Here is a 27,313-nt window from a genome sequence, read left to right as displayed (position 1 = left end):
TTCAGGAGAAGTAGCAACATCGGCAACTCGAAGGGGGCACAAACACGCACATCGCACATCGCGATCGAGATTGAGTTGCAGATATAGATGGAGATTGATGCCTGGCGCCGAAAGAACAGGAACACATGTAATTGAGTGTTGTGGACAATTATAGCCCGATCTCAAGATACCCAATTGGCCAAAAAGCCGCTCAATCTGCTCGACAGAGAGCCGAGAGATCGGAGAGAGAGTAAGGCCAGTAGTAGCAGCACCAGCAGCAGCAACAGCAACAGCAACCGCTCGGCAGCAACACATATCGCATCGCCGCAGCAGCAGCAGCAGCAACAACGACGCCAGCAGCAACAGAATCCTCAGCACTTTTATTCCCACTCCCAGTCGTAAAGAGACCGTGCTGGAATCAAGACGTGATCACCACCCCATCTTATATAAATATAATATATACACAGAGATTCTCGCGGTGTTCAAAAAACAAGCGACCGACCGATCGACCAATCAACAAATAAAATTTTTAGAAGATTAATTCCGAGCATCGGCGATCTATATACAAGCGGGTCAAGAGGTCTAGCCAGATAGGAGGAGGCGGAGGAGGAGCAGCTCCAGCTCTCCATATCCCAGCCGTTAAGATTCGATACGATCGATCGATCCAAGCCCAAACTAATCTAACCCAACCCAACCCAACCGATCTTGAACCGAAGTGTTTTGTTGTGTGCGCGAGTGTTTTTAGTAAATCCAAATCCGAATCCGAAACAAACAAAATTAAAAAAACAAAAACCAAAAGCAAAAATCAAAAAGAATACTAGTGACAGTGTCGCTTTGAAATCCGATGCCAGCGGTTCAGAGAATCTAGAAAATCCTGCTGGAAAACCGAGCGGCAATGGAAACCCCCGCACTCACGCATATGTGCGCCTAGTGGGTAATTTCCCGAGTTTGTTTTTCCGAGCTGCCTGCTCGAACAGTTGGCAATTTGCCGCCCGAGCGAGTGCAACGTGTCCTGGCATCGAGAAACCGAAAAACCGAAATCCAAACCGAATAACCGTGATTTGTGAACCGAAAAGATTGTTAATTCGAGAAAAAAAGTGTATATTTTCGCCTTGCCAAAGAGTTGTTGAATCGCGATCGAGGGTGATTGACTGGATCACTCGACAAAATGACTTCCATAATGTACACCGTCTTCCACCTGGCATCGCTCCAGTGTTCGGTGCGTCCGGAGATCTCGCCCTGCACCTGCGAAACGGGCAAGGCCTGGAACCATGTGGAGCTCTCCTGCGAGAAACTGGAGTCCTTCAACTCCGTGGTGGACAGCCTGGCCAATAAGCTCAATGCCGACACGAACATCGACCTGAAGATCACGCACTCTCAACTAGACGACCTGGAAATGCGATCGTTTACGGATATGAACTTCAACTTGTACAAGCTACGGATGCAATGGAACGGCTTGAGGTGAGTTGAGTCACAGTTACGGATTTGTTTACCCGGGAAAGGAGCAGTATCGCTATATAAGGGGTTTTTTTGTGTGCTGATTCACTATTTTCACAAACCAAAAATTCAATTAATGAATATTTCGAACCAACATGCTTATAGTTTGAATTTTGCGTGTACTTTGCCTACATCCTTTCAAGGAAAATATGATCTTTGGCAAGATTCCCTAGTTGGTTCACCAATAAAAAATATTCAAGCCAAAGAAAGTAGTTGCCTGAAAAGACTTTTATTTAAGCGTGGGACGTTTTCCTCACAAAAAGGTCTATCGTTTATTGGATACATTTTCCGGCTATAGATTCAATCAAAATTTCCCTGCTGGGGAGTTCAAGGCCAGTTGGCGAGTTCCGCAGAAAGGCAGAATTTTCCGCTCGGTCGGCTATCAATTTAGGTTCCTTAAACCCAATAAAAACTGAGCGAAAAATAATAATGCAAAATGTACACAAATTTCAATACGCTTATGTAAATGCTCGAAAAATGTGCTCCCCAAGATCGGGACCGCAGGTCTTGTTTACAGCCATATAGATACTAAAACAATAACAATGTCGTTTGTTTACGTCAAAAGAGCCCAGTGCCGCCTCATTATCTATGGCTCAATTGGGAAAAATTACTCAGGAGCTGCTGTCGCTTCTTAATTGCCGCCCAGATGATTTAATTTTTCAATTAGGAAGTAGCATTGAATTGCTGAAAATTGGCTCGAAACGGGCTCGAAAGCCCAGATCGGGTCGTATCGTTCTATACTTTACCAACTAAGCTTCTCTAAAGATGCGGCCGCAGCTCGGAATCTTCATTTTTTGTTTAACTGATAATAGCTGATCGTAGCTGTGTCTTATCACATTTGAGGCATGTATGTACATGGCAGGTTTCTATGTACTTGCTGTGGAGTATAGTATACTTAATACGGCGTATACTTAATGCGTACACAAAATTGATAATTGCAGTTTATTGAAGCGCCTTCCAGCGGCGCCTGCACGTTTTCTGACTCTGACTCTGAATGAATTTCAATTCCCTGTCGCATTGTGTTTTATATATTGGCAATTATAAATAAAACAATATAAATAAATGCTGTCGATCAACCGATCTCTCCCCGGTCTGCACTTGCGAATATAGAAATAACATTCGAGCCTATTTCATAAGCGCCTGCCGCGGGTTCATTGATATTTGACTCCGTTGTTTTATAGCGAGAGTCTCGATTCAAAACAAAAAGTGACTCAGGATTCTTTGTGCTCAAAGAAATTTATTCAGCCCCCGAAAAATGTTTTCAATACTCGATTTGGGCCCACTTTTTGTTATGCCGCACAAAAGTGGTCTTTGTCTTCGCGCTTATAATTATATTTCTCTAAGAAATTATTTTAAAAAATTCGAATTGGAGAGAATTCAAGTCGCTCTATTAAATTTATAAGAAAATACTTTCGGAAAATCCTTGTTGAAGTAAATGTGAACAGTAGCATACTACTCTGGAATAAGAATTTTTAACAAAAATCCTTTCCCAAATGGTTGTCTGAAAATCAAGGCACACTTCGGCTGACCCTAAGATTAAACTATTCGATTAATCATTTTTGTGTAATTCAGAGTGATTTAATTACTCGACTTGATCGAATCAGTGTTCCCAGAATCCAGAGTGTAGAATCCAACGGAGAGCGCGTGCCTCTGGCGGCAGTGCCTCCGATTCTTGCTGCCGGGGAGCGCTTTTTACATTGATGTCAATTTATAACAATTGACCTATTGCCTTAATATCGCGCTTTGACCAAATCATGCCAACTCAGCCAGGAAAAGTACCGCTACCACACATGCGTAATCGAATGCACAGAGAGAAATTTAAGGGAAAATAATAATCAGGGTGATTTCCCAATTTTATGTTCCTGGAATACAATAAAGATTTTTATTGATATACGTAAAGTCGATTAAGTCAACATTATTTCCTGTGTGGCATTTTCAATGGCATCATCAATTTTCAGTACGCTGATATGAGGCGATTCGTGGAATTCCCAAAACCTTAAATTTCCGGCGTGATCACTTCCTTATAAACAGGGTTTTCCTTTCTTTTACAATGGTATAAGGAATAAATTGATAATACAAACAAATGAAATATTGTAATTTTATTATAGAATATGAAAAGTTTTTAACTTCCAATGAATGTGGATTTATCGTTGCGATGATCAAACATATAGAGTAGTAGTAATATACCAAATTCCCAGCCAAATGTGTGCCACAGCTGAAACATTCATAGATAAGCGCTATTGAACTGCCGAGTCTTCTTTCATGAACATCAAATCTGTTTTATTGCTGGCGCCAAAATATAATCCACTCGAGTTTATGATCGCTTTTACGATCGGCCATAATCCCATAATCAGAGCCCACTCGAGGGAAGTGTGAGCAACTATTGAATGGGCATCATAAGGACATCTGGGGGTTCGGGTCTTTATGGGGGAATGGTTATGTGGCCTTTACGATGGACTGCCGATGATTGCTTTGGTCGGTGCTTTCTCAGGCGATAAGACGGGCTCATGCTCGGATTGTGGTACTATATGTTCAGTCACTCGCAGTTTTGTTTGAGGCTATTGTTGCATTACGCTCATTATTACCACCATTATCGGAGTGTAAGTCACAGCCCTGAGAAAGTGCGAAAAAGTGTTGACGGCTTCACTCGCCGGCTGCCTGACAATCAATTATGATAGCTACTCGCACATAATTTATTGGTTGTCCCATGGAATATTTCCAGCTGATCTGTCTGGGCCCAAAGCGAGATAATGGTTCCGAGGGAAACGGATTCGAGTTACTCAATTGCCACCGGGAAGCGGACAATAAACAATAACAGAGCATTCAATAGCCGAAATATGTTATGTCTTTAATACGGAATGTGTTCCCCCGATCTGTTTTTGTTTTCGATTTTTTTGGGGCATATACTTAGTAGTAAATATGGCTGGAGGGGCATGCGATTCTCTTTTTGTTCTCTCCGTGTTCGGTGGTCTTTGGTCCGAGGGTCAGTCAAGAGCGGACGGAGCAGGCAGTCCAATTGAATTTTATTATTACGCTCAATCAATGATCAAGGGGCCAGTTTAGGTCGTGTGACAATTATACCGCTGACGTTAAGGAATTGTGGATACACATATGGTATCTCCGCACGATCGCACATACCGCACGCAGCCATCCCATCCCATCCCATCCCAGCCATCCCGAGCCCGATAACTATGTGCTCAAGTTCAACGGGCTCATTACGGATACAGTATCCACTGGTAGCTCCTCTCGACCAGCTTCTGCTTCACTCATTACATAATCAAGGCTTGACAAGCCCGGCTCGCAGATAAAGAGTGGCACTCCTCCTGCCCGGAGCCGGCAATCAATCAAGTTCGTCTGGCTAAAAATAGCGCCTGCCAATCAATCTGCTCTGCTCCCCTCTCTCTCTCACTCCACCACACACATATCTTTCTATCTATCGCACTTGTGTATATAGTATATTATCCCATGCCAATAACGGGCGCCAAGGATGCACTTGGCACGCCATCCAGGCCCAGTTCCCATCGTGAATCTGCTGTTCTTGGGGGCCGTTTGGCGCCTCGACGGCGACAACTTAATAGCCACCTGCAGTCGTCGATAAAGATACTGATCAGGTGCACCGAAGTGGAGCAGGGCGATTCGGGGGTTGGGCTACAGCTCCACCTGATAAGGCTGCGTCATCGGGTCCAAAGATGGGCCAGGGATGCGAAATCTGATATACTCGTAGACCCATTAAAAACTAATTACCAATGGATCTGAACTTGTAACTACCATGACTCAGATTCAACGGGCATTGCTCCCTTTCATGTTTCAATGTTTAGCTCATAAAATGTTGCCTTAACTGTTTTTCTCTAATTATTTATAATTTGTAAAGCGTTATGCCAAGAGATCGCCTAGTTGTAGACTCAAATCAAAACATTGTACACAAGCAAATAAATATACGCCAAGTTTGTACGAAATGTCATCAGCATTCCAATGCTATCTGCTAATTATTTAGTATTCTATGCCATTTTGGATGATAATTTACGTTCTTAATCAAAGAAGCAAAAGCATTAGATTGCAAAAATAAGTTTGTCGATTACGGGGGAATACCTTTGAGACTTTAGGGTAAAGAAATAAAAGGAATATACATTTCATAGAGGTTATTATGCATAGTAGATTATTTAAAATGGATATAGGTTTTAAAAACGCGACTTTAAGGTACTTAATATGCATTCGAACTTCTACTTATCTGCTTAGGTGTAGACTGATTCAATTCTTTTAGTTGATGCCTTATAATTTATTTAACTCTTACTAATTCTTTGAGGTTGAACCAATTCCTTTTTCTTTAGCCGTATCCCCATTATTCGGATCTCTTCGTCTAATAATACGAAATTGTAATGGATGTGTGTTTTTCTACCGCTATTTATAGATCGCTGCCCGAGGTGCCGTTCCGCGGGTTATCGAATGTCACCTACCTAAGCATCGGCGACAACGAACTCGACGAGATCCCGAAGCACGCCTTGAGCCACATGCCGAGCCTGCTGACGCTGGACATCGGGCGGTGCAACATTCGGGCGGTGCAGCAGGAGGACTTCCGGGGCATACAGCGGGTGACGAACCTGATCCTGGTGAGCAACATCATCCGGCGCCTGGACAGAGGCTCCTTTCCGAAGAGCCTGCTGATCCTGCATCTGGGCAGGAACCAACTGGAGTCGCTCAACGGGTCGCTGCACGATCTGCACAACCTGCAGTCGCTGTTCATCAACGCGAATAACATATCTTCGCTGGATGGCGAACTGCCGGATGGAGGGCAGCTGCGCCTACTGATGGCCCACAACAATCGACTGGAACGACTGCCGGCCAACATGGAGGGCATGCACAACCTGGAAACGGTCCACATCCACTGCAACCAACTGAGGTCCTTCGACCGGGTCCTTCGCAACGCCGCCAATCTTTCCGAGGTGTTGGCCGAAAACAACGAGCTGGAGTACTTGGCCCAGGATGAGTTTGCCTCCTGCTCCAAAGTGGAGACCCTTCAGATGGGCTGCAACCACATTAAGTCGCTCAACTCATCGCTTTTGCCTCTCCTCAAGCTGAACAGCGCCAACTTCTCGTTCAACGACATCGAAGAATTCTCTTTGGCCGAAATCCACGGTCTGCGGTTTCTGAAGTCGCTGCAATTGTCGAACAATCGCATCCAACGACTGCTGGTCGATCCCCGCGGGGTCAAGGAGCTATTGCTAGTCAGTCTGGATCTGGACAATAACAAAATAGAATCCCTGAACGGCGCTCTAGCAGGTCTGGGCTTTCTCAGGATACTCAACTTGGCCAACAACCGATTGGAGCACCTCCAGGTGGGCGATTTCGATGGGATGGTTCGTCTTGACATCCTCGACCTCACCGGAAATCAGATAGCGGAGCTAAAGGCATTGGAAACGGTAAGTGATAAACCCTTATAAATAAAAACTTAATTCTTAACGGGGTTTTCTTTTTCGTAGACCTTGTTGCCCAGCCTGAAGATACTCAAGGTGGCGTACAACAATATCACCAAACTGGATCAGGAGTTCAAGGGTCTGCCCGTGCTGTGCCAGGCCAACTTGACCAACAACCAGATCTCGACCATTTCGAGCGAGCTTGTTACCAACACGCGCTGCAAAAATCACAAGGTTCCCGGCAAACTGGAGATACATCTAGATGGTAAGTTATACTTTTTCTGAAAAGGTTTCACAAAGGTGACCCAAAACTGCACTTCAAAGCACATAATTTTACTAATTTTAACACAATTTAAAAGAGTCATGAAGCTTGCAATGAAATTCTTAAACAACAATTAAATTTAGTAATTTAATTTTTTTGCAATATGCATATTATCTAAATTGACTAAGTTTATCCAATCTTTTCCAGACAATCCCATCATGTGTGATGTGCGTTTGAACGAGCTCTGTCGACTGATGGCGGTGCAGGAGGCGCGAATCCGAGGACGATCCCAGTGCTTCGAAAACGACCAGGAGGTGTGCACCGTGCTGCCCATGTTGTACAAGGTGGACCTGCCGATAATGGTGACCAACCTGAAGCTGGGAGGCCGCGAGGATGCCAAGCCGGTGATGCAGATGCTGGTTCCCCAGCTGATCAAGTCCAACGATGAGCTGCTACCACCTATTATTGCTACGTTGGGTAACCCAGTGATTATTGGTACCGCTCTGGTCAATCCGGTGATTTCCCCGCTACCACCGCCTCTCTTGCTGACCACCACCACACCGACACCACCGCTTCCACTTCCTGTGGAACCGGAAGCGGAGAGGATCGAGTCGACCACAGCGAATGCTGTAATCACGACCACCACCAAGGAGACCACGACCACCACGAGTACCTCGACAACCACCGAGAGCAGCAGCCAGGTGGCTCCCACCGAGGTGATAACCACCACTGCACCCACCACCACAACCACCAGCACCACGACACCGAAACCGAATGAAACGCTCCCCGTGATCGTGGAGCTCCAGGAACCGAATTCGCCGGGCAATCCATCCAACCAAACGGACGTGGACGCAGTCAAAGTCGAGGAAGCGGTCTTGGTTCCGCCGGCTGGCGAGGATCCTCTGCAGCAGGAGCTAGAAAGGGAGAGGGAGAGGGAGCGGGAGTTGGAGCGGGATTTGGACCACGAGGCGGTGGCCAAGACCGAGTACGAGACGGTGGAGTATATTCCGAATCTGGTGCAGCCACCGGTGGCCAGTGACTCACTGACGCCGCCGCCCAGCAAGGCGAATGCCCTGGAGGAGGATTCCGAGTCGGTGCACTCGAATTCCGTGCACGCGGAGTATCCGCACGCGGCGCAGAGCCTCCAGATACCCGAGGAGCCGCCGGAGGAGTGAGGATGCCGCATCCTCAGGGGGACTCCATTCCCCCCCCGAAACAAACACATTATTTTACTGTAAATCGCAGAAGGACGAAGGAGGCGGAATCGATTGAACTGGGGCGGAGCAGCATGCAAAACGGCGGAGGGAGCGAGATTCGGGATTTGTATGCCTTAAGTTAACTTAGTTCTTATGTTTTATTTAAGCCATCGCTAAATCGAACAGTTTGTCGGACCGGACGCTTTTTGTTGAGTTTTTTTTCGTCGATTTTATGCTAAATTCGATCACCAGGAATCGGGACGAACGTACGAGGACAGTCTTATGATTTAAGCTTATTTGTTGGGGGCTCAATTTCGCGAATGTGTGTGTTTTGGCGTTGGCAAGCGGACAAATTTTCGGTCTTTAATTTCACAAAGTTTTGATTTTCTATTTAATTTAAGAGTTCAAAAGAAAATAGAATGCAACACTGACACATATGCAAAATTCTTATTTCAAATTAGAATTTTTTTGTGAAATTGAAAACCGAAAATTGACCGATAGAAACAGAATGGTGGCGATAACGAATATGCAACTGCATATACACATTATCTATATTTAATAACTGTATACACGTATGAACGTTGAATATCTACAAGTAGGTACTTAGAGTTAAACGACAGCAACAACAAACCGCATCGAGCTAATGTTAATAACGAAAAGCACTCACTCACATAAAAAACACAAGAAGCCACAAGCACAACCGTAGCCGTGCACATTCACAAACTGAATAAACGAATATAAAAAAACGAGAAAAATATTGTTATCAGTTCGTTAACAACATGAGAAAATAGATTTTAGCGTGTAATTACATGACAATAAAAATGGTATTCTAAATAAAATCGTAAATAAAAAAAGAAAAACTGATTTTTACTTTATTCGTTGTAATTAGGACTTTTCTAAATTCAACAAATTATTGGTTTTCACATTAGTAATATATTTTGCAGATATTTGAATTCAAAAACAGCGGAATATAATAATCAGGTTTGAGTCCGCGCTGTCGGAATTCAATATTTTGTTGCATATTTTTGGGACCCTAATACTTTGCTGATATGGTTTTAAAAGGAAATTGAGAAAAATGTTTATCAATGAAAAGTAAAAATCAAATATTTTATCCAAAGTTATCTGCGTAAAAAATGAATACATTTTTAATAGCAACTTCTGAAGTAATTTCACAATCGTTTCAAATAAATAATGTTTAGTATTTTAGTATTTCAGTTAAGTATTTTTCTCTGCCGGATGAGATATTTATCAACTTTTTAACTGCGGTCACACTGAGTAGAAAAAACCAAACGAAAAGCGGAGAAAGAAATAATAATTCGTGTTTTGTGTGCAAAGTGCAAAGGGTAAATAAGTTGTTTTATTTTCGCATTCGATACCCCAAGAAACCCAATAAAGTGCCAGGACTTTGGATACCATACCGTGCGCGCAGCTCTACCGTTTGTTCCCCTTTGTTGACGTCGCATTGTCGTCATCGTCATCTTGTGACTGTGTCTATTCGAGTCCGAAAAAAGAAAGAAAAGAAAGTCGTAAAATATAGAAAAGAAAACTAGTTGGGGAGGAGGAGTCGCACACACCAACAGACACACACAGTTACACGGAGCCCCCCACTCACAGACACACACGCACACACAACAAACACACTCACACACACCTACAGGCGAACTGCAGTGAAGCAACAAAAACAACAATAAACACAACATTGCAGGTGAGCGAAAGAGTAAGTGGGAGGGGGCCACAAACATATTTCTCTTTCTTTCTCTTTGGGTCTTGATTTTTGTATAATGATTTTCATAATTAAAGATCCTAAAATACCTAAATGTAATTCCCCGCTAACCGTTTTTAAACTATGTTTTTTGATAACACTTCCTTGGTTTTTTCTTGTTTTTAGTTTGATAAGCACCGTTAGCCGGTCGAGTGGTTAGTCATATTTCCAGGGTTGCCAGGGGCGTAGGTGTAAACGGGTTTATGTGTGCCAGGGGGGCGTATGAGTAATGAATGAAGTTTCGCACATTTTTGTGCCCCCATCAGTTGGCTGTTTGTGTGTATTTGTGTGAGTAGTTTGAGTGACACAAATGAAATCTAATCGCATTTTTGCCTCGTTATCACACGCACACTGCTGCAAAACCCATGTACACATTATTATTTATATGATACCTATGTAATGACCGCCCGCATTTACAACAGATGCAACAACTTTGGAGAATGCAACAGAGCGGTGGGGAATGAGGTCCGAGGAGGGGCGGGTCCGCGCGATCATGTTGCACAGTGGGCAGCATCACCGTCAAGCGAGCAATGACCTTCGTCGACAGTGGTTAACCCTTCAGCCTGTTTGTTTGGCTAATGGGAAAACATCTCAAAAGCTCTGATAACCGTAGGCCAAAAGCAAACATTTCATTTGCAAAAACAGCGTAATTTCCAGAAACTCAAAATCTTAGAAAACTTGCAAAAACAGCGTAATTTCCAGAAACTCAAAATCTTAGAAAATAAATAGAAAAACCCAAAGACCGAGTACTAAAATTCCTTATCTGTATGAAATTTAAATTTCTCTCTCTTCGAAATAGAACACGCATATTCTTAATCTGAAACTGATAAGTTTTTGATTAAAAAGAAAGAAAAATTCGCAATAAACAAACAAAACTGAAGCATCATAAAAGCGATTGAAGAAATAAGGCGATCATGTTTAATGTATATATTAAGAAGAATAGATTTTGACTCTTAGTTAAACAAATAAATATATTATCTCACTAGATCGTTTTTATGGGGTTACTGACAGTCTCTCATCAACATTTCACCTTAGCGGAAACATGCTAAACGCCTAACAATAATGCACGTCAAACAGCCTCGTGAATGTGGAATATTTTGCTCGTCTTTAATTGCTTTTGGATTTAATAAGCGATTCCAGAGTGATCAGTTCTACCGCGCATATCAATCCGGCAACACATCGCACGGAGCACCTCTTCCTTGGCAATTTAATTCGGTGTTTGGAGCGTTTTTCGGAGATTGTTCGCTACCGTTCATTGAACCGCTGCCGTCAAGGCTCTTTGCCTTTAAACAAAGTGACTCGCAACTCGCTCAGTATTCTGTTTGTTTTGATACCCACACAAGCAAAGCTATATTTTTGGCAATAAAACGGCGACGTTTTGCCGAAAGTCAAGTGCAGAAACACAAAGAAAGCTTCGTTGCCTCCCCCGCACTCTTGACTGCTCTGTCTGGCATTCAATTTGCTCAAGTTCAGGCAGCCACCATAACAAAAAAACAGACTAGGAACCACCCCGCACCACCCAGTATTTCTTGACTCTTGCACTTCATTTGCGTAGTTTTCCTTTTCTGTTTTTGCCGTCTTAGTGCGCGACATTTAATTGAATTATTTCGCCTTCTTCGGGGGAAATGAAAACAAACAAACAAACAGCCCTTTTCGCAGTGGATCGTTACTACAGATCGTCGTCTGCGGATCGGTCAATGAATTTCACTCCCCGGATACGAGAGTTCCCCCGCATTATCACTCTGTTTCTCGCATAGCTCGAATACTTGCGGAACGGGTTTATCTGTGAGTTACAGTTTTAAAGCGGGTTCTCGGTGGAGTTTCGCTGTTGCCGGTTCTCTTCGATATGTGTCAAGTGCTTTGTTTACACAAAAAATAAACCAAAATAAATATATTATTCGCAAATACAACAAGGACGGTGCTTATATCAGAAACTACAATGATTTCGCAGCTATAAACTGATTTGAATTCGTGTAACTAGTGAAATTTTCGCTTTTTTTATTAGGGATTTTTTTTAAAGCTTTAGACATCTTTTATGACTCCTATAAATATTTTTATGAAGAATTTGTATAAAATTGTAAATCGTGTTTGTATCAAAAGTTTATCAATAGGTTTTTTATTCTATCGGAACTGAAGTATGTTCGAAACAAAGAAACTTTTTTTTATTATATAACGTAAAGGGTTTTGAATGCCTCGAATTAAATATTATGTTGGTATTTATGCAGTTTTATAGACGTGTTATTTCTGTTTAATCTGCCAAATCAGGCGTTTATCTACTGTTTTTCCTACAAAAAGTCGTAAACCATGTCGTTTGACGTACTTGGTACACATTCAAGTACTTATCTCTTCCGTAATCAGCTCCAAATTGCAAAAGTTAACCGGCTACTTTATATGCTCGGTTTCCTTTTAACGGTTAAGAATTCTTAAAATTCTTTTCATAGAACTTTTGCTACTTTTACCAAAGAATCGATAACAATTTGTTTATCTTCTTTGTACTTTTTGCATTTAAAAATAGATGTGCACCTCGACAAAGGAGCGGAAAAAATCAATTCATTTGCTATAATTTCCCGCTGTGGTTGTTGTTTTCCTTTTAATGCATAATGCAGCTTAGTCGGAAAATTTGCATATCCAGACGTGGACGTAGACGATTGTCTGTCCGAACGGAATGTTCTGCTTCACTTTTATTTCTTGTTCGTAGGTTATTTTGCATTTTTGCGGCTTCTTGTTTCGGTCTGCCATGGGTTAAGTTCAAGCAAATGGATTGGATGCAGTGGGGCTTATTAGCGAAATGGAAAAGTTTGCCAGGGAGACAAAAGAAGAGCTTCTGGAGAAGGTTTTTTTATCCGAAACAAGTGGGGAAAAACTTGAGGAAAATAAGTCATTTGTATCATATAATAATACTTAAATATATATTTCTTTCTAAAAGCTGGTAAATTCATTTTATTTTTAAAAAAAAAAACCGTGTAAATATATTTTAAATCCAAAAGAAATTGTTTAAAAATGTAATATATTTTTGCGATCACTTGCGCACATTTGCTTTTTGTGCAGTGTATTGTTAAGTCGCCTTTCAAATGTCAAGGAAAATACTCTTGCTATGTTTTATTTTGTTTTTTCATCGTGTTGTTTTTCCCTTCTGTCTACATTTTGTTTGCCCGCAAATTGAATTATTTCTTCTAGGAGACCTTTAAACTGGGAGGGTCTAGTATTGTAAGGTCTGGTGCGGCTTTTAAAACAGCGCTTTAAATTTACTGGATTTGATTTCGATATCTGATTTAAAGTATGATCTTACGATTTTTGGTTGATGCACTTGAGTTCGGCAATTAATCTATCTTTTGAATTCTGTGTTTTGCACTACTGCAACAACAGCAAGTACAAAGTTCTGACTATTTATAAATATGTATATCCGTATGTGTACTCTTTTACTATGTATTTTGATTGTATTTATCTTGTATCTCATATTTAGCTTGCTTTGGAGCACTTAAACAGCAATAAACATAAACCAAAACGAAAAAAAATACAAAAAGAGCAAAAGAATCTTTAGCTTAAACAACAAAAGTCCAAAGTTTGTGTATAAAAAATAAAAAGCAAAGTCAAACGCAAAAACAAACGAAAAGTAAGTCTCAATGTTAATTCATCTCATTAAACTTCAATCTCTCTTCCAAAATGAACACCGCAAAATATGACTAAAAAGGGATATATCAAACAGATCCGATCCGATTTTATTATTCTAATTCGAGTTTCGACTCTCACCACACAGATCAGCAGCACAGAGCAGCAAAACTCACTTCCACAGACCACTTAACATCTTCCACATAAGTTCCGAGCCCATTGGAACCGATTTGTCTTCACCCGTTTTAGTTTGTTTTTGTTCAGATTTTGTAGTCCGACACACATTCAACACAATAAACTCGGATAAACCTCAGAAAACATCACAGAACCTGTCAAAAATATAACTGAAATCCCAAATTTATCCCACACCTATTCGCATCCACATCAAAGAGGAACTTTTCGATAGCAGAACTTAACTCAAGAAGAAATAACCCTTCCCACAATCCACCCCGAAACCCCCTAACCGAATCGAGGGCAGGATCGAAAAGATATAGCCATGTTAATACCCCATTCCTTCCTTTTCGTCACACAGTGAGAAAGCAAAAGGACGATATGCAGGTCAATGTCGCTGGTCTGCGCAGAAACATCAAGAACCTTGCGCACAACTACTCCGATGCCCAGGTGAGTGATCAAGACTATATCTACATATATATAATTTAATTTAATCTTGGTCATTTTTCCCCTTCCTTAAGGTCAAAGTGCGCGAGGCCACCTCCAATGATCCATGGGGTCCTTCGGCGGCTATCATGGGCGAGATAGCGGACCTCACCTACAACGTGGTGGCCTTCTCGGAGATCATGCAGATGATCTGGAAGCGCCTCAACGACCACGGCAAGAACTGGCGTCACGTCTACAAGGCACTCATCCTGCTGGAGTACCTCATCAAGACGGGCACGGAAAAGGTGGCTCAGCAGTGCAAGGAGAATATCTTTGCCATCCAGACGCTGCGTGAGTTCGTTTACTTTGAGGAGGGCAAGGATCAGGGCACCCATGTCCGTGAGAAGGCCAAGCAGCTGGTCAATCTGCTCAAGGACGATGAGCGGCTGAAAAACGAGCGTGTTAAGGCGCTGAAGGCCAAGGAGCGATTTGCCCAGCATCCAAGTGGTTTCGGTAGCGATGGCTACATTGACGGACCATCACAGCGCGACCTGCCGCCAGGATGGCAAGAAGAGCCACCGAAGTCCGTCTCCGAACTGGAAATGGTTCGTCCGCAGACGGCTGGCGAAGAGGAGCTGCAACTTCAGCTGGCCATGGCCATGTCACGCGAGGAAGCGGAGCAGGAGGAGGCCAAGCGGCGCAGCGATGATGTGCGTTTGCAGCTAGCGCTCAGCCAGAGTGAACAGGACTTCAAGTACGTAGAGAAAAACAAACTTTTCTGTTTGCAATTCTAACCGCATCTTTATCTTTTAGAGATCCAAATGCTCGTCCCCTTCCCGCGCCCAAAAAGGAGGAGCCACAGAGTCATTTGCTGGATCTGCTGGACATTTCTCTGGGCGCCGCGAGCATTTCGAGTCCGCCGCTGGGCGCTGCAGGCGGCGCTCCCGCGGCTGTCGTTGATCCCTGGGCCACGCCAGCTCCTCGTGCGCCTAGCCAGCTTTCTGATCCCTGGTCGGGCACTTCCTCCCCGCAAGTGGATCCTTGGAATCCCTCGGCAGCGCCTCGGACTATTATGGGCGCTGGAGTGCCGATGAGTGCGGCGCCACCGGTCGGAGGAGCGGCTGGAAACGATGCCTGGGGAGCTCGAACTCAATCGCCGTCGATGGCCTCGGGCTCCTCAAACGAGGGCTGGCTGCAGACCAACGGCAATGCCAACCAGAATGGACGTGGAGCCACTCCGGCGGGAGCTCCAGCTGAAGGATGGTTGATAAAATCTAATGCTGTCGGTGCTTTGGGAGCAGCGCCCGTAAATCATGCCGCAAATAATGGAAGCTCATCTGCGGATCCTTGGCTGGCTGAACCAGCAGCGCCAGCGACAGGAGGAGCAGGAGCATCCGGACTGGCGGATCCTTGGGCGGCAGGTGGAGCACCTCAAAGTGCAGCCCTGGATGACCCCTGGAAAGCCCTTGGAACAGGAGCCATTAAGGTATGCAGTCTTTTGCTATAGCAAAATTTATATAATTTTTAAAAATCATTGAACTGACTATTCCACTTATCCAATTACAATAGACAAGAGGATAAAGATTTTAAATTAAATTTACAAAATAGTTTCATAAAGAACTTTTGTTTGGACAGAGGTAAATGACCCAAAAATTAAATTATCTTCCACATTTTCATTTTAGAAAACATCCCCTGAGTTTGACGAGTTCGACTTAATTACCAACCGGAACAAGAGTGAGCTAAGCAATTCCAACGCCTCCAACAACAACAACAATGGTGAGTCTTTTAAGAATGATAATCGCAACCCAGGCGAGCTTATCACATTAAAACTTTTTACAGCTTCTCTGCTCGACGACATGGACCCGCTATCGGCAAACTACGGAAATGGAGCTATGAACAACAGTGCGGGCTCTGTGCATCCATCGACGGGCGCCACGGCAAAGAAACCCGTGAAGGATGCCCACTCGTTCCTCGGCGAGAATTCCGCGCTGGTCAACCTGGACAATCTAATTAAACCGATTGCGCCACAAACGCAAGTCGGAAATCAGCCAGCTTACAATCCCTTCAGCGATAACGTGTTGCCACCCAAGACGAATCTATTCCAGCAACAGCAGCCAGCCGTAAGAGAAGTTTGAAATCTGATTTTGAAGATAGAAATTAACTTATCATATGTCCTGTTTAAACTAGGTGCCGTCCATCAATCAGCTGAAACAGCAGGCTCCCTTCTCAGTCAGCATGAACCAGGATCCCTGGGCACCCGTCATGGGTGGCGTCAGTGCGACTTCACAGGTGAGTTTGCCAGAAGTTGAAGATGAAGTGCGTCTGCGGTGATAGGGAATCTATTCGTACTTGTAATCGTATCTTGATGATTTTATTGAGGTTTTGCTGTCTGATGATTTATCGGTATTTCTGTTTACTTTCTGAATCTATCTTATCATTTCACGTGTGCATTTTGTTTCCTTAACTATTGTTTGCCCTTCTATCATTACGTTTTGAGCAACTGTTGCATGCGAAACCACCCAATATCCTAGCCAAAACTTCCGCCTCCCGTGCGTCCCACTAGCCTCAACTTGGGGCCCTCGTCCGTGGGTGAATTTCAGCTGTTGAGTGCGTTTAGTAATCCCGTCATTCCCTCCGCCCACAACCCTCAGCCACAGCAGAATTCGCAGGTCCACAACTATGCGTACCAAAGCAACAGCAACACGAATATCCTTGGCAACAGCAACATGAGTAGCTCCACCAGCAACAGTACCATATACAGCAGCTATGTGAGTCCGAGTCCTGGAATCGATGGCATCCGGAACATGGATATATTCACCGAGCGGCCCTATTTCAATAGTCCAACGGCTCCAGCTGCAGAAACTTACTTGTACAATAGCAACGACAATAACAATATCAACCTCAACTATGGTACTCCCAGACTTTATTCGAGCTATGCTGCCAGCTACAGCAGCGCATTATCCGATTCCCTGGCCGAGACCCCGGGAGTTAGTGTGGCTCCCATGGGCTTTGTGGCCGATCCCGTCATGAGTTTTGGGCCCTCAACCTCCTCGGCCAACCACTGCAAGTTGGAAGTGAGTGTGCCGCCGTTGAAGCCGTCGTTGCGATCAATCTCTTTTTACTACTTCCCCTGCCAAAAGTTGTATTCTATTGTTTGGCTTGCGTTTTTTGCTCTTTAGTTTTGAATTTATTTATTGTTGATTTGTTTGATATTGTTTGAATTGCAAGTATGAGAAATACGAACTGCTATCTGGGGAGTGCAGCAAAGGAATCTAGCCACCAACTTGACTTGGAAATAAGACTATAAATATATAATTTTGGTTATGTTTTAAAATTGTTTCCTTTGCTGCTCCTCCAAAACAACGTACGCATCTTAACCAGAAGCAGCGCTGCTAAAACCCAGTTGATCCATAATATTTTCTAATTGTAGCCAACAATGGAGGCTTGGACGCTTAAATAAAACACATACAATATGCAATAAATGCAAATGGGTAAAAAGTTTTTCGAATGTGCATGCTCCGCTATCTAACTCATAGTCCTCCCCTCTAACAAATTAAACTAACAACCTTTAACCTTAACCCGTAGTTGGCTGTAATAATTTAAAACTATGCATGTAGTTCGCTTATTGCTAGCAAGTTAACTTTACTGAAATCCAACTCGTAAGCTTAAACTAATGCCTACCTTGAATTTTGCAGCAAAATAACAACATGCCGTGGATCAAACCGGAAGCCGCTACAAATCCGTTTTTGTCGTAAACTGGAGCCGATAAATCAACAGCTATTTAAGCAGAAGGAGCAGCGGGATCATCAACTAAGGGATCGTCAACTAATCAACTGGCTGGTGTATATGGAGCTGTCCAATAGCATTAGCAACAATAGCAGCAGAAGCAACCAATTTTAGCTCTACCAATCTGCAAAGAGAGAAATATGAATTAATTAATAAATTATGTGTAAGGAAGTATTATTAAAGTGTAAAATATGTGATGTACGTGAGAGAGAAAGCCAAGATCCAGCGATAGAAAGTGAGGAGAGAGGTAGAAACAGCAACGACAACCAGCCAAGATCAGTAGAGAAATCTGACCGAATTTCGCGCAGGAAGCTCACATTCAAACAGAACTCGAGTCTAAATACATTTGCAATAACTAAACCTGTAAACCAGCCCGTAAGATAGCATAAGGCATCCCCAACACAACTCAACTGACTAAGAAATTATTCCCGCTTCGATTCACCCACTAATTCTAATGTTTTTCAAGCTCACGGGTTGTCATGCCCCCTATTAAGTTGAGTGGTCGTCGGGGATTCCCCACTGTCAGTCTTCAAGTACTTCCTTAGTTGATCATTTACTGTTAAATAAGTTGTATCCTTGTTGAGGTAATTGGAAGCCATTAGAGTCCGAACGAGAGATGCGAAAATGAAAACTAAAAAAATTGTTATATAGCTTTAAAGATTGCATTGGTAAAGAAAACATGTTAAAAACAATGGTAAACAAATTATGTGTGTGCTTGTAATTGTACATTTTTTTACGTTCTTATTTTGTGAAATTTATTGTGTGCGCGCATGTTAAAGATACCAAATACAATTATTAATGGCTTTTGGCTATCGATTTTTAAAACAAATTTTTACGATTTTTTCGAGATGACAGTTGATTTGTTTGTGCATTCGCTTTTTGTCCACCTGCAAGACACCAATGCATACACGAGTTTGCTGTTCAAACATTTTTTATAGCGACTAGTTTAAAATTTACAAGAACCTTTGAACACATATACAAAGAACAAGATTACAAGAGCAAAACGAAAACAAAAACAAAACACAACAAAATGATGGTATACATTTAGGCTAGAATACGTAACGAATTGTATAAGCGTAACTTAATGATAACAAAATATACATATACATAAAAGAGACGACAATTCGGTGTGAATTTATGCTTAAGAGATTTACATGCCTGACTAGCAAGCGTATACACCCCACAACGCTGATACCCTTTTATATATAAATATACGAACGAAATCACACACAATCCCCCTCAGAAAAAACACACATACACTTGCGAAAATGCAAATTTTAAGCATATTTTCATATTATTAAAATTTTATTTTAACTAAAAAACATAAAGCGAAGCGAATCCGTGTAAAAGTCAGACCACTTTTGATGCTCCCATTGCACAACTTAGCGGGTGGCGATGGCAACTACGACTGCGACTGCGACTGAGTGTGCCAATGCCCGGGGGCCGCCACTTGACAGCCAGCGCCAGCATTCAACACTTTGTTGGGGCATCACATTGGACCAAGGCAATCCCCATGCCCGATCCCGATTTCGATCCCAGAAGCAACGGCAGCACGATTATGTTAATTTCGGGGGCCGCCAGAGTGCAGCATTAACGGAGCACGCCCACCGCATATGGCAGTGATATTTTCGACCAGCTGGGATTTCGGATTGGGATGTGGATGTGGATGTGTGTGGCGTGGACTCGGGATGGGGCTGTGTGGATATGGATATGGATATGGATTGCTGGATGTGGCTGTTGCGCAAGTGGCTGGCAGGCTGGTTTCGGTTTTGATATTTGACATGCGCCAGGGGCCATCAGGAAACTTCGTTTAAATGAAATCAAAATGCACAAATACATAATTTACACAAATTTGCCGTCGACCGGCGGTACGAGTTTATCGCCTCAGTTGGGCACGAATCCAGAGAGCGGCTCCTCAGATGGCTGGGAAAACGCTGGTGGATTGTATAATGCATCGAGTATTCCAGGAGCGATGAGCATCCAGCACAAGCAGGAAGAATTGACTTCCGAGCGGAGTGAATTTAAAGGTGATAAGTTGAAATATTTATTACTTAAAGACGATCTTGAATGATTTTGATAAACTTCTTTATTATACTTCAATTGATCTTGTTTATTAGGTTTATATTGTTATCAGTTTCCAGGATACTGAAGATCCAATCCACATATTTGGACAATCGGGTGTAGACCCCTGGAAAATGCGGATTCGCACAGCCATGGGCAAAGGATACGATTCCAAAGCTGGTTCCTGCATGCACTAAAGGAGCTCCTGAATCCCCGTAGCAGTGATCCCGTCCAGCGGATGCCGCACACAGCATATTATTCGAAATAAAGCGATTCAGTCGAGAGTAAAGTCGTCGGCAACGCCTTTGGTCTATGGCTTCCACAAAAGTGCCAAGTAAAGTTGTAGACGAGTCACTGGAATTCTCATTTAGAGTTCCCCAACCGCCAACCAAAAAGGTCCGGGGAAGGACACTAAGTCCTGGAAACGGTAGCTTCACCGGCTGAACATCTTCCCTCAAAGTAAAAGGTTCACGAACCTTCAGCAAGGCAACGTCGTTGTTCAGAGTTCGTATATTAAACTTCGGATGAAGGATAATCCTGACCAGATCCCTTTTCTGACCACCTTCGTCGGCGTATGAAGATCCTGCTCGAACGGAGTAATCATCCTTATAGTACACACAATGTCCTGCTGTCACCAACCACTGAGATGTAATCAGAGCCGAACTGCAACTATAGTTTCCATGCACACTTAAAGAAGCGAGCCATGGGGATTTATGAATGGGCAACTCCACTCCACCTACTATACGTTCCTGATGTGTTTTAGCCAAAACTTTATGGCCACTAATGACCAATAAAACTAATAAAGCAGAAAGTTTCATCCTCTGAGAAAAAACTAGTCGACCGTAAAGAACCACTTTCTGCAGAATACTAAAAGCTGAGCTCTTGACCTTTAGGCGAGAACTGTGGAACAGCAAAAAGTGTAGAATCTAAAATGCTAATGACCTTCGCTTTGGCATGCGACCTAGTGGATTGATTGGTCTATTAACAATGGACCATACTTTTTTATAAAATCAAGAAATGGAGGGTTTCATAACATTATGTAGATTTCTTTTAAATTTATTTCTTTTCCAAATCCAGAATTTATTGATTTGACTACAAAGATTAGAAACTGTGCCTATTCTGTTTCTATTTTTGGTAGCAAACAAATATTTGTAAAACTTCTTTCTTAATCTCTTTATTCTACCGTCTACCGTTTATTTTTCACATTTTATTTATTTATTAAATTAATGTTTTCGGGCGGTTTCCTTTATCCATGGAACGAATTGCAATACATTTGCATAAACTCCGGGATATTTGGCATTGGCACAACCGATTCCAAAGGAAGTAATTCCATAGAGGACTCCCTTGTGGACCAGAGGACCTCCAGAGTCTCCGGAGCAGGTGTCGCGATTCTGTCGATCAGCGCATATCATTTCCCTGTAGATTTTTATTCCTTCTTGGCGATAATCCTGTTGGCACTTGCTTCGATCGACCATGCACACCACAACTCCACGCAAATATCGCTGTGGGTTTTGGGCTTTAGAAGAGGTCAAGCCCCATCCGCTGGCCAAATAGCAATGGGGAAAATATTTAGTTTTGACCGAGGGAAGCTTGGCTTTCTGGACACAAGTGCCAAGATTTAGTGGCGACTTTAGCTTCATCATGCACAGGTCGTTCTTCATGGTCTTTGTACTGAAGCCAGGATGGACCACTGTCTTTTGAACCTGGCGAAGTTGACCACCCCTCCGTTGCTGAGTTGATCCCGCTCGAACCGTATAGTGACCGGCTCTTCCAATTTTGCAATGGTGGGCAGTGAGAATCCAGTGGCGGGAAAGAATAACACAGCCACAGAGGAAAGTGTTGTCGTAGTGAAGGGAGCATTGATATGGCGCTCTGGTGCACTTGATCTTCTTGCCATTCACAATCCGATTCGGAAAGTAATCCTGATTTTCTATGGCATTTATCGCGGGGTTTGTGGATATATTTCCTAACAAAGAGCCCTGGCTCTGGATTCTTTGATCCTTGTACAAAATATAGTGGGTGCTATTATCTATATAGTGACCAGACCACTCAAGACTCTGTGGTTCACTGGTTGCCGAAGTCCACAGAAACGCGAATATTGCTATTCCCAAAACACTTCCAATCTTTGTAAGTTCCATTCTTGTAACCGATCAGAGCCACGAATGCCGCTCGACTGAAAGATCTTACAACAAGAAGCCGCCTTACGACCTCTTGGTTCCCGGTTCATTATTTATTTATATTTTACTTTTTGCCCATTTATCTTCACCGGCGTTGAAGTAGGCCAAGTTAATTATCTGGTTTTAGCCGGATTTAATATGCTGTCAAATTGTTCTCAAAAAATAGCCTGCGGATTCCTTTTCCTTTGTTTATCTTAGATCTCACTTATACATTCATAATTAATAGCTTTTTGATATTGCGAACTTATTTGTGCGGAAAGTATAATGAAAGAAAATTATCGATGAAAATGATTGTGTTGAGATGCTGAGATATGATATTATATTGATTGGGCAGTGAGCTTCGCAGTTAATACTCACACAACCGCTAGAAAAGTGTTTTTTAGGGTCAGTAAACCCAATAAAAGAAACTTCTAAAGATTTAAAAAAATTGAAAAAGTATTAAAGTATTATTTCAGAACATTTGTATTTAGCTTTTCCGCCTTTCTTAGGATATTTAATCATGAAAGTGAAAAGAAGCTGGATTGAACTTTGTTTTTGTCACAAGATTTGCATAAATTCCGCCATAATTTCGCTGGCGCTTTGTCTTTGTTTATTGCCGCTGGTGGTAATGGCTTAGGGGCTTCCTCTCCCCCCTTTTCTCTAGTGGCTTTTTGCGTCAGGTTTCGGCTGGCCATTTTTGGTAGGGCCATGCTTCCGCATGACTCGGGCTCAGGCGGAGACAAAACAATAAAACTATTAATTTAATGTAAATTTTGCGCAGCTTAATTATGTGCGAAATCACAGGGGACACAATGGATGTGGACACGGCCGGGCAGGAATAATTAGGCAGGCGCACTCGCACAAAAGTGAAAGGAGCACTGCACTCCACTCCACTCCGGGCAGCTCCGAGCTCTGGACTTCAACTTGGGACTTGGGACCAGGTCCCCATGTCCAGGCCATAATGGTGCCGCCGATAATTATGTAAGCAGGCACCAAAAATTCATTAGCTCGGCGCCTATGCAAATTTCTTTTCTCCCGCAACTTAAATTGCATTTACGCGGGAGCTGCCAGCTGCCAGATATCCGATAGCGGTGGCATTTCACTCGTTTCTGGCTGAGATTACTCGCTTATCGCCGAATGGAATGCCAGTTTTTTTTTTTTGTGCCTTCTGGACGAAGGAGGAGGTATGGGGAACTCCCTTGCCTTCGGCTAAGTGGGACAGCAATAATATTCGCCAGTTTCGTGTGGCGAAAAGCGTGAAGAATCGCAATTTGTATGGTTTAATTAAAAAATCTGTCAAATGCCAGTTTGTGTGCTCATTAATGGGTTTCTGTGGCAGGCCCCCGAACAGCAAAATCATGCTTGACATAGCATGAACCCGGGTTCCAATAGACCATGCCGTACCACATCGCGAATCGCACGCTGGCGATATTATGCTCGATATGTGCGGCTCATGTTGATGTTGATGTCTGGCGGCAGATGGGGGAAACGACTGCCTCTGCCTGCACCTTTTGACAAAACGCCAAACAAAAGACTGAGGCAACGAACCTGGTTATTACGAGCCTGTCGCGGCGGCTCTTGCATAATAGGAACTTTGCGCCAAATTGATTTTTAATTATGGCTTGCTGAGAAATATGTTGAAATTCCAAGTGACGGGCCGTCTGTTCTGGGAAGGTTGCTCCTTTAAGAACTACAGTCAAGCTTCTCAAGGCGAAACTAAACACCTTGAAGCTCTAATGATTTTTTGATTATTTTAAAAGAATTTACCATCTCATTTAGGATATTTGGGTATAAAACTTAGCTTCGGTATTTGAGATTTTTTTAAAGGTGCTGCAATTTTACGATATAAATATGCCTATAAAAATAAAGCAGTTACTTTAAGCGGCAGTACCCGTAACAGCATGAGGTCATATAGCCGTCAAATTCGAAGTAAAAGAAATTAAGATCTCTCGTTATGATCTCCTGGATTACCCGCAATTCGGTGGCGGCAATTAAGCCATTACAGTTGTGGTCTCTGCAGCAACTTTCATTTTCTGGCATAATTGAAACATAATTTTTGTAGTGTAAAGTCGCACCGGCCGGCACTCGAACACGCCGAGAAAATTTCACCCATTTCGCACGTTTCATGTCGATCCAAGCCGTTAGTTAATCATTTGATGGCATTGCGCAGCCTTTTTGTCAAGTCAGCACGCGAGACGCACCCGACCAGTCGCCAGATATCGGCAATTATCACCGGAGCCATCAGCTGCCGATAGCGAGATAGCAAGTTCAGGGTATGGAGTGCTCCCCACTTCGAAATCCAAATTCCCGGCTCCACTCCACTTCACTCGGCTCTGGCCAGGCGCACCCAACTCCCCCAACCTCTTCTGTCCTGTCCGCCCGGGATCCGCCCATCACTTCGAAGAATTGTGACATTTAGACACAACAAATCATAGCAGGCGGCATCATTAGATTGCACAGCAACAAATTATAAAAGACTAATTTTTTAATAATTTATTATGAATTAATTATCCCAATTAAATCATTGTCATATAAATCATATCATATATTTGTTTGTACAATTTATTAGAATTTAAAAATGGATTTGAAAGTGTATAATTTGACAAAGGGAACATGAAAACTGCTACTTTTATTTATTTTTTTTTAGAGTGAGCTTAACTTTAGGTGCAATTTGGTTTGGTGGATAGCGAGCTCCGATGATCTAAATATATTTTTTTTCGGTGTGGCTCCGGTTGTCTCGTTTTGTATGTCAATGGGTGTATAGAAATCGAAAGTTTCACACTTGTCAATTAAGTGTACCGAGTGGTGGCTCTTGTTGTTGCTGTTTCCACACTTCATCATGCGAGTCGCCTTCGCCTTCGCCATCGCCTTCGCTGCACCGCCATGGAACTGCAGTTGAAAAGCGGCTGTCAATGAAAATGAAATTTTATTGAGATTTTTCCGAGCCCCCTGTCTCTCGGTTCGAAATTAATTAGAAAAGTGCCTGCATTTGTATCGGCGACCGTGTGTGTTTGGGTAGCTTAATTGCTTTGACGTCTCGAGTGCGTGTGTGTGTGTGGTTATATAAGTCGTAAAATACTTAAGCCATAATAATCTCCAATTGGAAACGACTATCACTTTTACTATCCACCGACGGACGACCGCTCCGACTCCGACTCATAAAGCTAACAAGCGAAAATCGCTGACTCTTCTAACCGATTCTCGTGTGTGGGGCAGTGAAAGTAAATGTGTCTCTCTCCACGGGAGCGGGTGACAATGTTGCAACCGTCATACCGGCATCGGAATGGGAGACCTTATGCAATCAATCTCATCCGTCAGCGGCATGATCGGCAACTCCACCGGCCGATCGATCTGCCTGCTCCCGCCGCCTCATTAAACGCACATAATTGTTATATCGAAGTAGGCACCTACCTACTCGCGACCGACCGGTTGCATTCAATGGCCAAATTTGGTTAAATAATGCACGCTTCACTGGCCACTTTTACCTGGCCGAAAAAGAGCGCAACGAAAGCGAAAGTTCTTTTGTCTTGCGTTTAACCAACTGCAGACAAAAACAAAAAAAAAACAAGCAGCTTCGCTTCGATTCTTATCGCCCCGCTTTTTACGCTGCACTCCGCTGCCAGATCGGCAGATTTATGCACTTTTCATTTCACTTACCGGCCAACAACTGCGGCGAAACAACCTAAACTACATGAAACGATGCCGAGGAGCCGGCAACTTTCTTCGGCACTCGCATCGAAATTATTATGCGCATATGGGGGCGCCAACATTGGGACACCCGATTTATCGTTCCACCAGGCTCCCGAGTCGATTCTTTAAATTGCCACTTGCACTTGACCGAGCAGATGCCACAGGGGCAGGGGAATTGGTTAAAGGACCAGGAAGATTCGTAATAAATGCGGATGTACAGTGACTTCATCACTGGCAAATTGGATTTTTAAGACTAGAATAATAAGACAATCTTTTAACATAACTTATTAAAGCTCTAAGATTGTCTCTTTTGCTAAAACAAAATTTGATAAGTGTTGTAATATCTTTCAGGAATTAAAAAAAAAGTTCTTATGTTAAATGTCGTCTAGAACATGTGGTTGTGTTAATAAAATGTAAAAACTAGAACTCTTTTTATTGCCTTGTTCTTTTTGTCATAAAAATAACCTTACAAATGGATACAGCTGTTAACAGAAATAAGCAAGAATATTCGTAAATCTTATAAATAGATAGGAAATATTATGAGTAAAAGGCCAAAACGGCCTAAACATCTAAGCGTTTTAATGGTTTTCAGCATAGTGACCCAAATCTGGACTTCCAGAATCCATAACTTTGACAATTTTAATCTGATTTCAAAGTGGTATACTATACCAATTAACTTTTTAACCGCGTCCTTTATATAGCTGCATTCAACATTTTCTATTTTCCGATGGTCGAAATTTTGACCCCTGTTCATGCATAATTATGACACAAAACCCATAACATTGTCAAGTCTACTGAAATATAGAATTTCTTGTTTTGTTTTTACTGCGACCACTGTACTTTCGATCGGCCACCCAGAATGTGCGACAAAACTGGGCCCCAATTAAGTTTGCAGCATTTTAATCGAGTCGATGCGTTTTCGGGCATTAAGTTTTGAGTTTTTCAGTTCACAGGTTGGGATAATTTGTGAAAGTTTTGTGTAAACAAAGCCCCAAAGCCCCTCGAGGGTCTCGATCTGCAGTTGGCCAGTTTGTAGTCCACAGTCGGGCCATAAATTCAATCAGGCGTGGCCACTGGGATCGAGATCGGATGGGCAGACGATGCCAATATATCTTTTTCCCCCAACCCAAGCCGGGCATTCGGCGGTGGTTTCGGTTGACATTGGCTTAAAATATTTGGAGTAAAACTGATTTAATTGACGTTGACGTTGCGTAATCTGTGCAGCATTGGCCGTGGCCCTGCAATTGGCCGCATCCTGTCATTCCAGGGCGATAACGGCGGCAATCAACTGGACAATAATGTGGCAT

The 27,313-nt window shown here is 42.9% G+C and overlaps 4 protein-coding genes across 11 annotated transcripts; 2 read left to right on the top strand and 2 right to left on the bottom strand.

Annotated features, from left to right (window-relative positions):
- Positions 1 to 347: 347 nt before the first annotated feature.
- LOC108086984 (insulin-like growth factor-binding protein complex acid labile subunit) lies at positions 348 to 9,205 on the top strand. The gene is made up of 4 exons (XM_017184112.2): positions 348 to 1,440; positions 5,885 to 6,893; positions 6,954 to 7,152; positions 7,357 to 9,205. The coding sequence occupies exons 1-4, from the start codon at positions 1,148 to 1,150 to the stop codon at positions 8,322 to 8,324; spliced, it is 2,469 nt and encodes an 822-aa protein (XP_017039601.1). The 5' UTR covers positions 348 to 1,147; the 3' UTR covers positions 8,325 to 9,205.
- Positions 9,206 to 9,599: 394 nt separating this feature from the next.
- Positions 9,600 to 19,216, top strand: LOC108086979 (epsin-2). 8 transcript variants are annotated; one of them, XM_017184100.2, is made up of 10 exons: positions 9,600 to 10,050; positions 13,571 to 13,720; positions 14,249 to 14,337; positions 14,409 to 15,067; positions 15,127 to 15,799; positions 15,996 to 16,089; positions 16,153 to 16,433; positions 16,501 to 16,602; positions 16,965 to 17,387; positions 18,009 to 19,216. In XM_017184100.2, coding segments are annotated over exons 2-10 (2,382 nt in total). In that variant the 5' UTR covers positions 9,600 to 10,050; positions 13,571 to 13,719; the 3' UTR covers positions 18,069 to 19,216. The 8 variants fall into 8 exon arrangements, with proteins under 8 accessions (XP_017039589.1, XP_017039583.1, XP_017039587.1 ...); XM_017184094.2 differs by having other exon boundaries at positions 16,845 to 17,387; XM_017184102.2 differs by lacking the exon at positions 16,965 to 17,387 and adding an exon at positions 17,744 to 17,804 and having other exon boundaries at positions 9,601 to 10,050.
- Positions 19,217 to 20,195: 979 nt separating this feature from the next.
- On the bottom strand, positions 20,196 to 21,092 carry LOC108086958 (trypsin 5G1). The gene has a single exon (XM_017184070.1). The coding sequence runs from the start codon at positions 20,976 to 20,978 to the stop codon at positions 20,196 to 20,198; it is 783 nt and encodes a 260-aa protein (XP_017039559.1). The 5' UTR covers positions 20,979 to 21,092.
- Positions 21,093 to 21,383: 291 nt separating this feature from the next.
- On the bottom strand, positions 21,384 to 22,298 carry LOC108086959 (trypsin alpha-3-like). Its single transcript, XM_017184071.1, has one exon. It carries the CDS (start codon positions 22,296 to 22,298, stop codon positions 21,384 to 21,386), a length of 915 nt encoding a protein of 304 aa, XP_017039560.1.
- Between the last annotated feature and the right edge of the window lie 5,015 nt (positions 22,299 to 27,313).

Source organism: Drosophila ficusphila, unplaced genomic scaffold (assembly GCF_018152265.1).
Source record: "Drosophila ficusphila isolate 14025-0441.05 unplaced genomic scaffold, ASM1815226v1 contig_106, whole genome shotgun sequence".
Classification (NCBI taxonomy): domain Eukaryota; kingdom Metazoa; phylum Arthropoda; class Insecta; order Diptera; family Drosophilidae; genus Drosophila; species Drosophila ficusphila.
Note: the sequence above shows the minus strand (reverse complement) of the source record. Positions and strands in the feature narration are given on the sequence as shown.